The 17,670-nt window shown below is 43.3% G+C and overlaps 1 protein-coding gene across 1 annotated transcript; it reads left to right on the top strand.

The window, feature by feature from the left end:
• The first annotated feature begins 14,897 nt into the window (after positions 1-14,897).
• LOC147893429 (uncharacterized) lies at positions 14,898-16,625 on the top strand. Its single transcript, XM_087386444.1, has one exon. It carries the CDS (start codon positions 15,437-15,439, stop codon positions 15,746-15,748), a length of 312 nt encoding a protein of 103 aa, XP_087242570.1. The 5' UTR covers positions 14,898-15,436; the 3' UTR covers positions 15,749-16,625.
• Positions 16,626-17,670: the final 1,045 nt, after the last annotated feature.

Genomic DNA, 17,670 nt, shown 5'->3' with positions numbered 1-17,670 from the left:
CAATGAACACAAGAGAAGTATTACCTTAGTCTTTACATTAAAATTCAGCTTCTGAGCCTTAAGCTGGCTAAAAATAATTTTTGAATTCATTCAAGTGAGAAGCAATGGAGACCCCTTCATCTGTAGCTCAACTAACCTCTTCATGAGGTAAACTTTATTAGAGGCAGTTTCCTTCTCATAAGTGGCACATGATTTCTTCCATAAATCTTTCGTAGTCTGCTCATTTACTACTATGAAATAAACTGACTCTACAAGATGAAGTCTAATAGCAGACTTTGCTAATGCATCCAACTTATTCCAATCATCCTCAAACATTTTTGAATAAGCACATCCTTTATTTGTTCTTTCCGCAAATAAAATTTTGTCCCATCAAAATTTTTAATGCTGAAAAACTCCTTTTCAGACATGGAAGAGGATGCCATGATGCACATAAAGCAAGATCTAAAATACTAGGGCCTATAAGAAAGAATCACACCAAATACCAGGTGCACCCAACTATGTCTACCACAATGGAGGTTAATATCACTAAAAACTCAAAGCTCAAAGCATCAAAATGCATCTAACTCATGTGCATAAACTATGCATCTATATCAACAAATTTGGCCCAAAGAAAATGCCAACTTGCAATGACAAAACAATGGCAAAACCAATGCCAATAAGAGCCAAATGCCTCAAGCATAAACACCATCCATGTGCATAAGCATCAATAATGTCTCATCCAAGAGACCGTAGCACTATCATTGCATCAACTGCAATGTGTCAAAGCTATCCCTCAGCATAAAATAGCATTTGTGTGCTAAACATCCATCAATAAAGCATACCACAAGGAAATCTGGGCCCATTAGTTAGAAATCCAATGAAATGATCCCAAATTCAAGAATGAAGTGGTTTTTGAACTAGATATGGTTTTGGTAGTCACTTGAATCACCTGCTGTTGCTATGTGAAAATGCTCCCACAAGCATTGAGATCACAACTTGTGTTCTTTTCTTGGATGGCAATGCTTGAGTGCATGCATCTTTATCTTAGAGGCCTGTTGCTTTGCAAAGAGTCAAAAATTTTGGCATTTCTTCTCCAACCACTTGTCACATTGATAAACAAAATGCTTTTCTAGAAGTTATTTTTAACAATGCCTTTGGTTGCAATACCAATTGCAATATGTAACTCTCCATTTGTCCTCATCATGAATGTGAGGACTAAACAAATTCCACCTCATTTAAATTGATGTTTTTTGAGGGGCCAAAGGCTTGGAGGGCATACACAAATTGGTGGGTCAGCCCCAAGATCTAGCTAATTATTATTAGTCTTTGGCTTTGATCAAAACTAAGAACCTAGAAGCACAACAATCACGACAATGGAGAAGTAGTGTCATGCATTATGTTGACTAATGTGAAAACGTGAAAGCAAAAAATGAAAGTGTCATGAAGAGTGAATTGGAATTGCAAAAGTTGTGCAATATCAAAACGTTTATTATTGATATACAAATGGTACTACCTATGAGTCTTACAAGCCTTAAGGGTTTTATTAATTCCATCCAAATCCTCCTCTACATGATAATGGTAAATAACGCATACCAAAATAGCTACCTATGCAATGAGAGAGAAAGGAAATAAAAATGAGGGAAAAGTAGGCTTATGATGTAAAGAGAAAACGTCACCTATGTAAAGTAGTAATACTCAAGCTATATCTCCTACTAGCTAGCAAAAGTGACCACTAAGATAATCACCCATGGATGCTCCACCTTAGCCTTTTGGCATTGCACACCCTCTTCCTTCTTTCTTGATCATGTGCTACTTGTTTCTATTGAAGGGTATAGCTTGGGATACTCTACCACCATTAATTCATGAAGGATCGCCAAGTTGTTAACAAAGATTTTATCTTCTAATGTGGCATTCGTGCTTCTAATTCGAGATCCCAATCAAAATCTTCACCATAGCCTTCAATGATGACCTCTTCCGAATCACTATCCTATTCTATGCCTGCCATGAAGATATGTACCTCCACTACCTCTATTTCTTCATCCTAGATTGGTGGTTCTAGCTATATCATTTGTGCATTTACATCTGGCAACATTGGATGTGTTGTTTTGCAGTTGTCAATTGTGGCCAATGCCTATATCCAATTGTTGATGTCATAACCTTCACTCTATAGGTACCAACAGACACTACATGTTGAGCTTATTCCTCGATGATTTACAACTTCTCAAACTGGCCACCACCATTTTGTTGATATATGACATTCTCATAATGCTATTAATGCACTATCTATGCCTTAGTTGCCTCTTGATCAAGCTTGGGAAGCTATGTAATAAATAGTGAATGAAACTACATGGGCTAGCAAATGGGAATCATCACACAGTGACCATAATAGAAGAAAGACACCATAACTTAAAGTCCACACGATGTTGACAACAACATGAAACATACTTCCATTAGTAGCGCACAAACTATGGCTTGCACTATCATTATCCAATCTTGAATTGTGGATGTGCATCCAAAGACTTAAGCATATACACCTCAATTTGAGCAATGTCACTACAACTAGTCTCACCCAAACCCAAATGGGCCCAAGCCTAAGCTCAAACTATTAAAGGGTTCATTAGTGTAAAATCCAAAAAACATGTTCAAATCTCATAGCTTTTGCTCACATTCTTGAGACAAGGGTGTGAGAATAGATATTCCCACTACTTTACCTTCATTCTTTTTCAACATTTTCCTATTGATGTTTAGCGTGCGAGGGTGTAAAAACCATTCGTACGACATGTGGGTGGTTTTTCTATCAATATTGATGTTGGTATATATCGACACTAAAGAGTGTCAAATATATACCAACATTAATTGATAGTGTCGGTATATACCGACACTATCTGAAGAAGTTTTACTAGTGTTGGTATATACCAACACTGGTAAAAATTTTCCATATTGACAAAATTATAGAACGTTGTTTGCAATAAGACCTGAAATAAATTTTTGCTACAAGTTTTATCATTTGAAAGATAAAAATATAAGAGTATGTACACCAAGTTTGAGATCAAAATACTCATGTATTCATGGTGAATTCAATATACAAATGTACATAATGCCACTATAAAAGTGAAAGGGGCAAAGATGAAAAGCCTTGTTGATGGCAAAAGAATCAATCAGTAGGATTTACATCAATGGCTTCATTTTGAGCCAAGTCCACCATGCCAAATAAGTGTCTAGAGTGTCGTGGAAGCTCATTCAAACTGCCACCACAAATAGGACAAGCATGGTACCCACTTATAGCAAGTGCTATATGCATACATAAAAGGTCATTATAAGGCATGCATAGATCACATCACAAAGCATAAAAATATCAGTAGTATGGTGGGGGAGGCAGGAATGTGCAGACTCATCTATGTCTTCACTCCCACCACAACAAGATCCCCTCCTAATTTTTCTAGGGAGAGTGGGTCTAGCTAGGTGTGGTGGAGCAAGAGTTGGCAGAGGGAGGGGTGGAGAGGCATCCACATCTCTAGGACTATAGCTCCACCCCAATAACTACCCTTCTTAGTCTTCCTAAAGGCAGGATGCTAGCTTCTAGGTTGATAATGTCTGACTAAATGTGACAAGCAACACTTGTCAGGTAGGCAATGTTAATGCTTCAGCATTAGGGAGACCCAATGTGCTAGGAAAGGCATGAGTTGAGGTCATCCGAGATCGGATAAGAAGTGAGTATCTCTCCACGTTGGTTGGAGTCATATGCACTATGAAGTCCTCGGGATTCATGAGGCCATGGCCTCCCCTAGAGCTCCTGGACTATGCTCTCAGGCAAAAGACATGTGCTGTCAATCCATGCTGAATAAATAAAATAGAAACCCAAACAAAAAAAGAAAGCTGAACAAAGAAAATTGTAGAAATGCAAAAAGGCTAATTAATGCAAAAATAAGAAGAGAGGAATGGAAGAGAGAGGGAAGTTGAGAAAAGAGAAGAGGAGATGAAAAGAATGTGGAAAAGAGTAGTGGAGAGGAAAAGAGAGCAGAGGAAAAAGAGAGAAAGAGAGAAAAAAAATGCAAAAATGTAGAAAAGAGAGCAGAGGAAAAAGAGAGAAAGAGAGAAAAAAAAAGCAAAAATACGAGAAAGAGTGCAAAAATGCAGAAAGAATGTGGAAATACGAAAAACAATGTGGAAATGTGAAAAAGAATGTGGAAATGCAGGAAAGAGTGCAAAAATGCGAAAAAGAATGTGGAAATATGGAAGAGAATGTGAAAATGCAAGAAAGAGTGTGGGAATGTAGAAAGAATACAAAAATACAAAAGAGAGTGTGGAAATGCAGAAAAAATGTGGAAATACAAAAAACAATGAAGAAATGTGATTGGTCATCCTCCTATAGACAGGGAGTATAGGTATTCATGAAAAGTAAGGGCGAGGCCATTTTTCTAGGAGTTGGAGTGTCAGGGATATGAGATCAATTGGGTGACGGTGGCTACTTGGCATGTAAGTCTACTCCAATCATCGTTTTTCTCAAGCATGTTTGATCGTACCATTGATTTTACAATTAAGATGTAATCTCATTTTTTGATTTGTTTCATTCTTAGGATGGCCATGTGGAAACCCTAGGCAACATAGAGGGGAGGAGCTTATAGGTGGAGACCCGAGGGAGAGAGAGGAGGGCAAGGGATCAGGCAGAGATAGAGAGGCCGAGGGACCAAGCAAGGGACGAGTCTAGTAGTTCGGAGAAGGATTAGTAGTACTTTTGCCATTTTGTATGTAGCATACCTTTGACAATTTTTCCATTTTGTATATCATCTTCAAATTTTGTACTACCCTCTTCAAAAGGAAAATTTTGTGATAAAACATTATGATTTGAGAGTTTTAGGTAATTTTGCACGTTCCTACATTGGATGGCATGCTGTAACTCTTACCTTCTAATAAAACACATACGATAGTGGGGCTGATGATTACTAATGTCCATATATACCAATACTAATACTATTGCACCATTAAAAGAAAGTGTAATTTCCATTGGTATAAGTGTAAACAATACCTTGTAGTGTCCATTATACTTGTATTTTGAAGATCTATGTTCATAATATTTGGATTAGTGTCTTAACATGTAGTGATGGTAAAAGAAAAAAGAGTTGCTTATTAATGGGCTAGTAATTTGACAAAGTTTTTGTAAATAAGCATATGATCATGTGTATCTAGAGCATGATTATGTTAAATTGATAATGACATGCAAAACTTATGTGAATATTTATTATTGTCTTAAAAATTAATTTTTTTTCAATAGATCATTGATGGTGAGGGTAAAGGAGAGATGGTGCATGTGGTGTGGAGTGAGGTGGAGACAAGTGCATATTTGGAAGTTGACACATGGCAGGAAAGCTAAAACTTATTATGGTAGAATTGGTTGCTAGTAAGAGGCAAAGTTGGTCAAGGTCTCTTTGGTATGCCCACTGTTTATGTGTGCTATAAAGAGTGTAAGGCACTTATTTTCAGAGTGTGGTAATGAGCAACTCGTGGAAAAGGTAAAGGCAATATACCAGATTGGATTGATGTCCTAGTCCCACTGTAAGTTTGGTTGAGGTTGGTATTAGTTTGGGACCCATAAGGTCTATCATCCACAGTGGTATTGGCTTCATTTTATTTGAGGGAACTAAGCTTTCTAGCCATTTAGGGTGTGTGCAATAAGGTTACCTTTGATGATGAGGGTGGGTAGGGTGGTAAAAGGGCCTTGGATTGTTGCTTTGATGAAAAGAGTCTTGATAGACTTTTGTGTGGTGATTAGTTTGAAAGACCGTCTGGTGGCCCTTCTACTTGAGATATCTAGAAGCTTGTAATAGGCTGTAATGTAGTATAGCCTTTGGACATGTGCCCCTTTTTGTTGTCTTTTAGCCTTGCCCCTGTCTTTTTGTATCCTTGGGATTTTTCTTTGGGTTTGACCAACCCCTAAAACAAGCTGACAAGTTAAAGAAAACAACTCTTAGCTACATAAAATATCAACAAAAGGCTAATTCCTGAGTCTATGGCAATTGAATATTGGATCAGAAAAAAGGAATAATTTGTTTAACTTTCCAATTTGAGATTATCCATATTTTGTTACTTTTGTGAATGATTTCACCTAGCATACTATCTTTCGGGAAAGAAAACCATCGATCGTCTGATGCTGGACTTATTAGTTATCAAAACCATCCTTCACTCTCCCTTCACTCTATGCTGAATCATAATTTTTGAACATGATTAAAATGATCTTGGACCCCTTATTTTGACCCACTGAAGTTTTTCCTCCATCTTATCCATAGAACTAATGAGGTCCAAATTACATGAATTTTCTTATGCCACTTCTCTTATGCCATAAGATGTGTTACTTAGGAAATTAGGAAGGAACTACTAGGTTCTTCCTTTTATTAGAATGTTGATAAACATGAATGCTAAAAAGCTCTACATTTGACTCATTTTCTTCTAACTCCTTGTTGTTATTATTTTGTGAAGGTGGCAATTGTCAACAGTATGTGTTTTGTCTCATGGGGGACATATATGATGCCATGTGCATGCATGACCCCTAGAAAAACCCTTTGCATATGCATAGCCAAACCCTAGAAAGACCATTAACATATGCATCGTTGGACTCTTGAATGCCTTTAAGCCCTCATATATATGAAGGGGGATAATTTAGTTTACGTAAACAATTCCACATGCATACATTTTCTTAGAAAAGCCCTTTGCATTCTCCAAGTAGGCCCCTACAAAGCCCTGAACATATGCATTATTGGCCCCTTAAAATGACTTCAAACCTCAATGTATGCATGCTAAATTCTTGAAATGGCTCATGAATACCCCTTATTCATTAAGTATATGGTGTATGCCTAAGCTTCAAAGAACCCTTTTCTAAATACTATAATAAGCGAAATCCTTTTTTTATTTTTTTATTTTTTAAATAATAAACAAAAAGGGATATGTATATTAGCAAAAAGAGGGGGGATCAATCCCTGACCTCAAGACCCTGTACAAAATTCTCGGGGGGGTCGGTCATCATATGTAACCCTATCACGTGAGTTCAACAAAAGGATATTTTTATTCTCTAAAATTTACACAAATTAATATACATAACGGAGTTTTTAAAATAATTTTGAAAATTTTTAATAGATTTGTATAGAAAAAGGGTACATTTTATTAGTGAAAATTTTACAGATAAGGGAATTTACAAATAGTCCTTGAACTCACGTGATATAGAGGGTTTATACATAGTGAACCTCCTGAGACAAAATTTGGTCGTGAAGGGGGACTAGCCCTTTTGATCTGCGCTGTAAGCAGCTCTACTCTACCACTATATTTGCTTCGATTGCTAGCATGGTTGTGCTTATCACTGGGTCTTTGGAAGCAACTATAGTAGCAAAGTCATTCAGCATGGCCTTCACTTTTCTCATGATTACTGTCTCCCTACGGCCGATGCTAATTGTGTGGCAGAAGACTATGTTGTTGCGGGTTCCCCAAATGGCCATGAGGCTGACCGCACGAAGGTATGCCCAAGTCATGGCGAGGGTGGAAGGGAGTCTGGAGCTATTTCCATGCAAAGCTCTGTGCCAGTTGGATCCGATGAAGAATTTGGCCATAAGACCTACCTTCCGCACTGTCGCTTCTAGTTTGAACCACATCTGTCTAGAGGTGATGCAGCTCCAAAGTGTATGTGAGATGAGGTCCTTCACTTTGCCACATAGTGGGCAGGAGGGATTCATGTTTATTCGTTTTGCCAGATGACCTTGACTGAGAGCCATTGCTGCGCCATTTTCCATAGGAGGAATCGGGCTTTCTCCATTTTGCAGCTCTTCCAGATCTCCTGAAATCTAGCCCGCCACCACTTCTAACCCATCCTGAGCATCCAGATCCGATTCAACTCCTTCGCCAGGATTGCACCCTTCTTGAGCTCTTTGTTAGTTATTTTGGCCGAAATCTTGGATAATTGGACTCCTCCGATATGCCACTGGGATGCTTGATGATTCGGGGTGACTAGGTAATTCAAGGGCCGATCCTCGAGGATCCTTTCTAGGACTACAGTCAACAGATCTTTCTTCCCATGTGTAAAGCGGTATTTACCAATGAGAGTATCAATGGGGAGCCAGTCGGCTTTTTTGTCATCCTAGATGTCTTGCCAAACCTTTAATCCTTTCTTGAACAAATTCCTAGTGCGGGTGATATCATGCCACACGAAAGCTTCCCCCTCGCTTCTGAAGGCTAAACTCCACCAAATTGATTCTTTTAGGCTTGCGTCACCACGGAGACCTTTCTTGCAGCTCCACACGAGGTGTTTGATGCATACCTTCTAGGCATCGACAAGGCCTCTGGCTAGGTCCGATCTTGCAATTTTCAAGGGGAAATTTGAGACTAGCTTATCATACCAGTTCATCTCGAGCCATGTCTTGACACCTTTACCTGAGCCTTGCTCTATGAGGTACTTCATGATTTCTACCCATGGGGGGGATTCGGTGAAGAGCCTCAGGAGCCATTTGCTGATGAGGGCCAGCGATTTCAACCCTACATTGGGGAGGCTGACTCCACCTTGAATTTTCGAGAGTTTCATCCCATCCCAAGGCATATAGTGCATTTGTTTCTTCTTTTCCTCCTCGGCCCAGAGGAAGGCCCGCAATACCCTTTCTATCTCTAGCCAATGTGTTTTCTTGGAGTTCCAAATTGTGGATACATAGGTAGTCCTTGCGACAAGGACATGTTGGACTATAAGAAACCGGGCATTCCAGCCCATGGGGAGTCTATGCCAGGCCCTAAGCTTGGCTTTAACCTTCTCCTTAAACTAATGAAACCATTGGTGGAGGGTGCAACCCACCCTGAGAGGGGCTTCGAGATATCTGACTACTTCTCCTCTTGTGACTTGTTGTACCTGGAGGGTGTTGAGCCACTCTGGGGGGAGGCTATTGGCTGTACGTATGACGAAGGTTTTCACCCAGCTACATTTGGAGCTTGACGTGATGCAAAAACATTCCATAGCTTGCATCAGGTGATAGACACTTTGTTTATCTTCGATCGTGATAGCCATAGTGTCGTTTGCGAATAGCTACGCGGCTAAGTTGACCCCTGAGGGGAGCATTAGTCCTTTAATTTGGCCCGAGGTTCCGCCTTGCTTGAGGAGGTGGATCAAAGGATTAGTGGCGAGGGCAAAAAATAGGGGGGCGAGCGGACACTCTTGTCAGAAGATCTCTTGAGGTTATACCGTCCTACCGCCCTGCCATTTAGACATAGAATTGCTGAGGCATTGCCGAAAAGTGGTTTGACCATATTCAAAAACCCTTGGCCAAACCCCAACTTCTCTAGGACTGCCACCAGGAGGTAGTCCCAGCAGATTCGATCGTAAGCTTTCTCAAGATTGATACCGAAGAAGAGGGAAGGTTGGCCCAATTTGTTTGCGTAGTCCATAGCAAGAGCAATGTTGAGGATGTTTTCGAAAATGTCCCTATTTTGGATGAAGCCATTTTGCTCTCGATCCACCACGAACTTGCAGAGGTTCCTTATTCTCACAGCTATGGCTTTGGCCATGATTTTGTAGGATACATTCAGCATGGTGATGGGATGCCAGTTCCCCACCTTAACTCTATTGGGCTTCTTAGGGAATAGCTTGACCAACCTCGCATTGACATCCTTTGAGAGGGTACTTGTGTAGACTGCGTGGTTGATCATCTGAGTCAGTTCTTCTCTTAGGACTGGCTAGAAATGCTGGTAGAATTCGGACATGAGGCCATCAGGGCCTAGGGCCTTGTCCTTCTCCATGGCATCTAGTGCATCTTTAAGTTCTTGAGTCGTGAAGGGCCGGGTGATTGACGATCTCTAATACTCTGAAACTCTTGGTTCAAGGCCATTAAATGCCTTTTGGAGGTTTTCTGACCACTCTTCATCCTTATCTTCGGCTTCACCCATGATTGCACTCAGGTGTTGCCGAAAAATCTCTGCCACATGCTAGTAATGCATGACAATGTTACCACTAGCGTCCTCTATTATGTCGATCTGATCTCTTGCTTGTTTATGCTTGCATGCTTTGAAGAAAACCTTTGAAGGACAGTCCCCTACTTCAAGCTAGAGTTGTTTGCTTTTGAGCCTCACGAACTGCGCGTCCTCAATTTCTTTGGCGTTCATAGCTGTCTCAAATTCCACTAGGAGAGTTGTTAGGACCCAGTCCACTGGCGAATCTTGGATTGCCTCATGAATGGATTGGATGATAGCCGCCAAAGTGATGTCCTCTGTCCTGCTTTTGTTCCCTATCTAGCTCTTTGGCTTTTAAGTGCACCCGTCTGACTGCCACGTCCCAGAGGGAGGTCGGGTCTGTGTACTTCTTGTGGTCTTCACGCCAAGCCTTCTTAATTTCGTAGTTGACTCGCTTTGAGTTTAGGAGATGATTGTTGAAGATGAATGGGACGTCCTTCGATCTCGTCATTTTACATGGAAAGCTGAACCTCCATGCGATGGAAAGGTGGTCGAAAATGCCAGTGTTGGTTACCACTTTTTTGTGCATTAGACTGTGTAACCACCATCCTTCATGGGAGGCGTAGAATTGATTGAGCCTTGCTGCTCTGAATTCTTCACCAGAGCTTCCCCTTCTGGTAGTTGGTCTATGTGTGGCCATCAAGGGAGCCATCCACCAGCTCTCTACAATCCACCAGCCCATGGGTGAGGCAGAGATTCTCCTAGGCATCTTTCTCTTCGCCTGCTTTGACTGAGTTCGGATGGAACCTATCCTCTGGATCTTTGGTGAAATTCCAATATCTGGCTGCCAAAAAATGGTCTTCGGGGAGCTGCTCTTGAAGGGTCTTCCAGCAGGCTATGTGCAGGGAGGAGTCATTCGGAGCATAGACACTTGTGATCACGAAGGAGATCTCGACATCCTTCACTTTGACAGTTAGAACACTACCCTCATCGTTGAAAGCTACCAAGCCTGAATTGAAATTGCTGGAAATAAGAATTGCTGTACCCCCTCTCTCGAGGTGAGGGCAGTTCATGAACACCTTGAATCCAAGCTGCTTACATGCAAACCAAAACGGATCTGTGGAACCACACTTAACTTCTTGAAGGAGAATAATCTCTGCCTTGCACTTCTTGATGACCAGTAGACAAGCCTTCTTTTTTATTAGATCACAACAATCGTGCACATTCCATGATAGCACTGAGATACCCTTCAGCTCGTTCGTCGGTTGGGCTTTCTCGTCTTTTTTATTGGGAAATAGTTCTGTATGCATCCTTAATGAAGTTGAATCTATTCTCTCGGTGGCCCCTGCGGATCTTGCCACCTCCTTGATTCGTTTGGAGATACTACAATTAGCAGTGCGAGCCTCCTCGAGTTCTTTGGGGGTCCTGTGCGTATTCTCTTCCGTGGTCCTCTTCTTATGATACGCTTCGAGGAGGGTCTCCTCACTAGCTTCCTCTGCTGGGGGGCAAGCTCAGGGTGCATGTCATCTGAGATGCTCTCTTTGGGCTCATTGTTGGGGGGGCTGCTGGTCGAGGGTTCGCCGATGTTGGGGGAGCACTCATTGGAGCTTGAGTCTAGCACCAGCATGTTTGTTTTACCTTTCTTTACCACTAGGTGCCATGGTTCTTGTCGGGTCGAAGGGTCCGCTTTGGAATTCGTCTTCTCCATCGTTCCTCATGTTCTATTGTTCCATCATTCTGACTGGCTTTCGGTGACATCGATTTGACCTCTAGCGAGGGCTCCAGTGGTGAATCATCCCGCTTTCCTCCACATGCCAGCCCCGAATTCGCTGTCCACTCAGGTTATAATCTAGCGAAGTGTCCTATCTTTTTACATATGAAACATGCATTAGGGAAAGGACCGAACCTAATTTATTGTGCGAGGGTAAGTCCGTCCGAAAACTTGATTTTGATGAAGTCGGGTAGATCCTGAGATCTATCCCATAGAATCTAGGCACGCTTACGATCCGTGGCATGTGGGACCATGAGGACCTTGTCTAGGGTTATGGCAAGCTTCTCCACTGCATTATTAAGCCACGGGGGGAGGTTCGGGAGGTCAACCCTGATCGGGCACTCTCGAAAGAGAAATTCGTCGATACTAAACGAGGCACTCCATGGGATGACCAAGACGGTGGCTCCTATGAACGCAAAAGCTCGACCAAGGATGCTATTCTGAAAGATTTTCGAAACACAGCGTACCAGAAAGAATCCTCTTCCCATGAACTTTCCCATGTACCCATTTGCGGGGATCTCTCACTCATCGCAAGGAATTGTTCGAGCTCTTCTGCACTGAGGGCCCTTCCTGTGAAGAATAGGTATACCCCTCCTTTCGCCAAGTGGTCCAGCTCAGGCTTGACGTCGTCGACCATAAGCTCACATGCCATAGTATGCTTTTTCCCTGTCTCAAATCGGGCTTTTGTGGTCGCTTCTTTGGCTCGCGGCGCACCACTTTGCCTAAAGCAGCTTTTTGGCTTCATCTTCCTCGAGGGGGGAGAAGCCTGCATGAAGCTTCTTGGATACCACCTCAAGATACGAGGTGTTGTCTTGTTCATCATGAGCTTCCTCGTTCCTGCCTTCTATCTTGTCCTCGGAGCATGCGCCATGCAAAGCCCGTTCTGCACTCTCACTCATTTCATCCGTCACTTCCACTCGTGCTCTCTTGGCTCCTATATTGGCTATGACATTAGGCCACGTGGGTGGCATGTAGAGGGCTCAGTCCGTCGCCACTCTTAGACCTCTTCCCAAAATCCTTTGAAAAGTGTGTGTGTGTGCGTGTGTGTGTGAGAGAGAGAGAGAGAGAGAGAGAGAGAGAGAGAGAGAGATTCTTTTACAAAGTGGTCATGATGAGTCTATGAGCACTAAAGAGAGAGAGAGAGATTCTTTTACAAAGTGGTCATGATGCATTTATGAGCATTAAATGGCACTAGAAGATAGCATGAATAATTCTTTCTTATGGGGAATGTGAAGAAGTTTTGCCTCACCTAACCCATGTCTTTGTTTGGACTTGAATGCGGAGAGGAGCTCATATGTGAGCTTTTGTGCCCAAAGGAGAATCTTGTGCAATTGAACGCACATCTTGATTGAAATTATGAACGCTATTTTCTTGGAGTGAAAGTCTTAACTCTTTTATTGGAAATTTGAGAGCCAATTTTTCTTGGGGTGAAAGTTAGAGTAGGCCATGGGAGCGTGGGGATTGAGATGCGCGTCTTCTTGAAGTTGCAAAATTGTTACTCCATGAGGGATGCAAGATGGGCTCGTACGCAAGGATATTATTATTGTTTTTGTTGTTGCTACTCTTGGTTGTGGTTATTGTCGTTGCTATTTTGTGAGGGCTTTTGAAGCTTCCCAAGATAAAGAAGCACGCAAGGAATGAGGAAAGCGTTGCGACCAAGTCACTAAAGGCGAGGGAGCCACGGGACAGCATTCATGGTATAGTGAAGGATAGCGGGACGATTGCCAGCCCTGCCCAAGTTCCACCTCACTTTCGATTCATGTTTTTCGAGGGGCCAAAGCTTTGGAGGACCTACACAGATTCAATTATCTGCTAGAGGATGACTTGCAAGCTGAGAATTGCGGGGCACAGTGTGGAAACGGGGACCGGGTTCTGCTGTAAAGGACATGGGATCAGCTCTCGGATCTGGCTAATTATTATTATTATAATTAGTCTTTGGGTGTGATCCAGAGCTTTTAGAAGCTCACGACAATGGACATGCAGTGTCGTGCGTTGAGTTGACTTAATATCGATGTGACGGTCGGATTTAAAATTACGGCATGTAGATCGAGGTTTAAAGAACAAAGGAAGGGCTGCAGCGCCAGGGACTATCCTCAGCATCAACTGATGACAAGCGCGGCTATCGTGATGGACGAAGGGGGCCGTTGGGGGGAAAAAGTCGCTGGAAGGACTGCGGCATTGGAGCGGAGGCCGGCCACTGGCCAGTAGCAGGCTGACAACTTACAAGAGAGGGCATTTTTATGAGCCTATTATTAGCTTGAGAGACCGTCGGTCGGTCAGATGAAGCTTCAAAGTCCAAAGTCCATAAGGCAACAAACAAGTTACAAGTTACAACACCATACCAAGGTGTGACCAAAAATCAACATATGCCAGATATCTACTGGCTGGCTTGGAACATGGAGGACGACGAGCATGAAGGCATTGGTTAAAAATGGATGGATTTGTGGATGCTTGATGATTGAGGGCATGTGGATGCTTGGTGCTGGATCTAAGCAATAGATTAACGAGCTTCGAGAACGTAAGGCTTGTGTAAGTGCAATGTGAGGAAGATAACGGATCAAACAAGCATATCAACAGTGCTCAAGGGCCACCAAAATTAACAAGCCGAGATATGGGCTGGATTAGGAGGAGCACAAGGGTATTGGTAGAATTGGATGGATTTGTAGGTGATAGAACAACACTGAACCTAAGTAACAGTAGATAGATTAACGAGTCTCGAGAACTTGTGCAGAGTGCATTGAGCAGTGGGAGAAAGATAACGGATCAAACAAGTATTTCAACAATGCTCAAGGGACAAGCAAGATTTCACCGCGGGTAACGGTAGTTATGAAAGAATGGCCTGAAGAGACATCTGAAATATATACACAAAAGTACTTAAAAGCATAAAAATAAGCGACCCACATCTGAAGTGTCACTCGATGTTGATGGTTCTGCTTCAGACGTTATCACAGGAGGTACTAATAAGCAGTCATGTAAAGGCGGCAGGAAGAGGCAACAGTTACCGAAATGAATAACAGAACTACTACTGTAAGTAATATAAGACAGCATGTGTTGAGACAACTCAACACCACAGTCAGAGAGAGGGAGGAGGAGGAGGAGGAGGAGGAGAGACCCACAGAGTGAGGGGGGCTCCGCTGCTGTCATGGATACACGATATATTTGCCAGCGTACTCTTGCTTCTTCTTCACGCTCGTTTCTTTCTCCTCGTCTCGCTTTCTCCCACTAACTCTCAGGACCTCCCACCCTCAATCCCATTGCTTGCACTCTTCTACCTCTCCTCACCTCCACCCTCCTCCTCCTCCCATCCTCCTCCCCTCCAGATCTCCCACCCTTTTTTGTCTCGTTTCTCCTCATGTTCAACCATCCCTTCTCCATCCCCCCCAGCCTTTTTTGTCTCCTTTCTCCTCATGTTCATCAACCATCCCTTCTCGGCCATCCCCTGCATGTTGTCCTTCCTTGCTCCTCTGTCTGCCTCTGCTTCCTCTCCATGGTACATCCCACAGTGCCATTTTCGTCCTCTTCTTCATATACTACCGCCTTAACTACTGTGCTTGTCTTTGTGTAGCTTCCTTCTCCCATCGTGCTGGCAGCCCATATCAATTTGCGTATCTTTGATCGCATCCCTCTGATCGCCATCACCAGCTCACCTACCATCCGGGTCGATCTCCAGAGCTCCCTCTCAATCTCTTATTTCCGTTTTCCCCAACGCTCACTTACATACGTGCAGCTCGCTAGTGGAATCATATACCTTCTTAGTCATATCTGCAGTTTCTTCCCATGACCAAAGCCTGCAGGAAAGTTGCTACGCAGATGACTGCAGGAAATTTCTCCAAATCCCTGCTCATCTTGCTGCTGTTGGCTCAAGTTTCCGCATTGCCTGCCCTGCGAACTCCCAGGGCCAAGACGGCTTCTCACGATCATTCTACCCAGAGCAGAACCCATGCCACTCCGACGACATACACTCAGTTTACTCCGGGTGGTCGCGGTTGTCACTCTGATTGTAGTCCGCCTCCAGAAGGAGAAATCGATCCGAGATACGGTGTCGAGAAGCGATTGGTGCCCACAGGTCCGAACCCTTTGCATAACTGACTCAGGAGACCTTGGGAACCGACATCGAGGCCCCATACACTTGCAGAAGAGTTCCTGGATCGACTGGACGCCAAAATCTATTTGCAACGACGGATAGAGTTCGGAGCATGAAAGGTGAACCAAGGCGCTACGTATCTTCTCGCGATCCTTGAAATGTAAGAAATGGGGCTGTGGGCTGTCTCTCTCTTTGCATGGGATGGAAATTGATATCGGAATCTCCCCGACAAGGCACACCGGTAGCTTCGAAGGAAAGTCGTTTCGATGTCTCCGTTGATGCGGGCAATGCTAAGAAATGTACGTGAATATCACTGAAAACACAACAGCAATGGCTCGAAAAAGTTTTGACAAGCAGGAAGAGTCTAACTTTTGTACATTAAGCATAGGGATCGAGCATGGTGAGTGGTTGCGCAATTGTCACCGCGGATGCCGGAGAATGATACTGATTTGACGATGGCACTGGACTCGACAGCGCATGCGCTGGTTGGTTCACGTTTTGCTTCGGATTGTGTCACCGCAGACGCAAACGTGTCTGTTTTTTGAGGAAGTGATCCCTCCTTGCACTTGGGTTTTCATGCAGTCGTCCTATAGCGATTACGTCACTTACGTGTTCGTATAGAAGGAAGTTAAATTCTCCGTCATTAGAATTTACACTCCTATCTGTAGGAGCAGGGTTTGCTTCAGAGAAGTGATTCTGTGATGGTGCCGTGTTAGGCCTTCCGGTGGTAAATTTGGAGTATGGAAACTTGTATGCACCTTTTCAGCTGGGTAGAAGTCTGGTTATTCTTTGAGACAACGAAGTAGACTGCGTTTTAGGTGAGCATCAAATTTATAGCATGTAGACGAATGCCTTCTTGGCGTTTGTCCAACCTGGATCATGACCGATATGAACTGAAGTTATTGTAGTTGGAGTCTTGTGTATCACTACGAATGTCTCCCACTTTCTCGGATTTCTCTTCCCCTGACCCCCTCGCCAGCATTGTTCCTTCTTCGCTTGCGAAATTTGTTCAGATAAAGGGAAACAGAAAGGACTAGAGAGGGGAAGGTGTTGTGCGACCGTGGTGATTGGGGATCTAATTAACCTCGTAGGATGCGCTGCGGGTTCCGACTTCCGATTCATTTTCAAGGTGAAATGTGCTACTCAATGACGCTAAAACGAATGATTAGAGTAGAGGGGCGTGTGTACATTTTATGCGCTTCGTAGATGCTGTGATGTCCAAAAAGGGATTTAATTCATAAGTTTCGCCCTTTGTACTGCGTTCGTATTTTTCATATCTTCACGTATTCGCAACACAAACTATAACGAAACCGCGCAACGGAACGCTAAGCATTTGAGGTGAATTCGCAATGTCTTTGTGCTTTCCGTCAGTAGGCAAAGCCTACAACCTTGCCGAGTGCTGGAGCCTGGACGTGTTTAGTAAAAAAGGGTTGAGCTAGCACATAGGTACTCTCCAGACGTTAGGCCCACAAAATTGGAGTGTAGACTCTGAAAAACCCGCGTTCCAGCGAAGAGCCGCGCAATGCCCAAAGCTAGAGGTGTCTGACATTGCCGATCTTTAAGGAGTTTGGAGTCTGGACTCTGGACGTTGTAGTTCGGTTCACCGTGAGCTGTAAAAACAGCAAGTAGGTGCAGCCCGGAGATGCATTGTAGTAGCATTGCGAGTAGTGCTGTATGTGGTAGTGATGAGTAGCTCTGCCGCGCCGCAGGCAGGCAAGAAGGCGGTGGAAGAGTGTGGAGCCTGGATAGACCTTTTTGCTGGGTGTTGCATTCAAGAAGGGCGCGTGAGCTTTGAAGCAAGACGATCACGGATAGATGGCTGGAAGTTGGAACTTCGATCATGGATAGATCGGAGGGAAGACGTGTGAATCGTGAATATTAAATTATGTCGGGACAATGAATGATCCATCCATCAAGACTCTCAACA

This window comes from Dipteris shenzhenensis, chromosome 15 (assembly GCF_047967505.1).
Source record: "Dipteris shenzhenensis isolate YYH24624 ecotype China chromosome 15, Dip_SZ_1.0, whole genome shotgun sequence".
Classification (NCBI taxonomy): domain Eukaryota; kingdom Viridiplantae; phylum Streptophyta; class Polypodiopsida; order Gleicheniales; family Dipteridaceae; genus Dipteris; species Dipteris shenzhenensis.
This window is presented reverse-complemented; position numbering and strand designations above follow the sequence as displayed.

Excerpts from the sequence above, each read along its gene's own strand:
- LOC147893429 (XM_087386444.1), top strand. The coding sequence starts at position 15,437 with ATGACCAAAGCCTGCAGGAAAGTTGCTACGCAGATGACTGCAGGAAAT.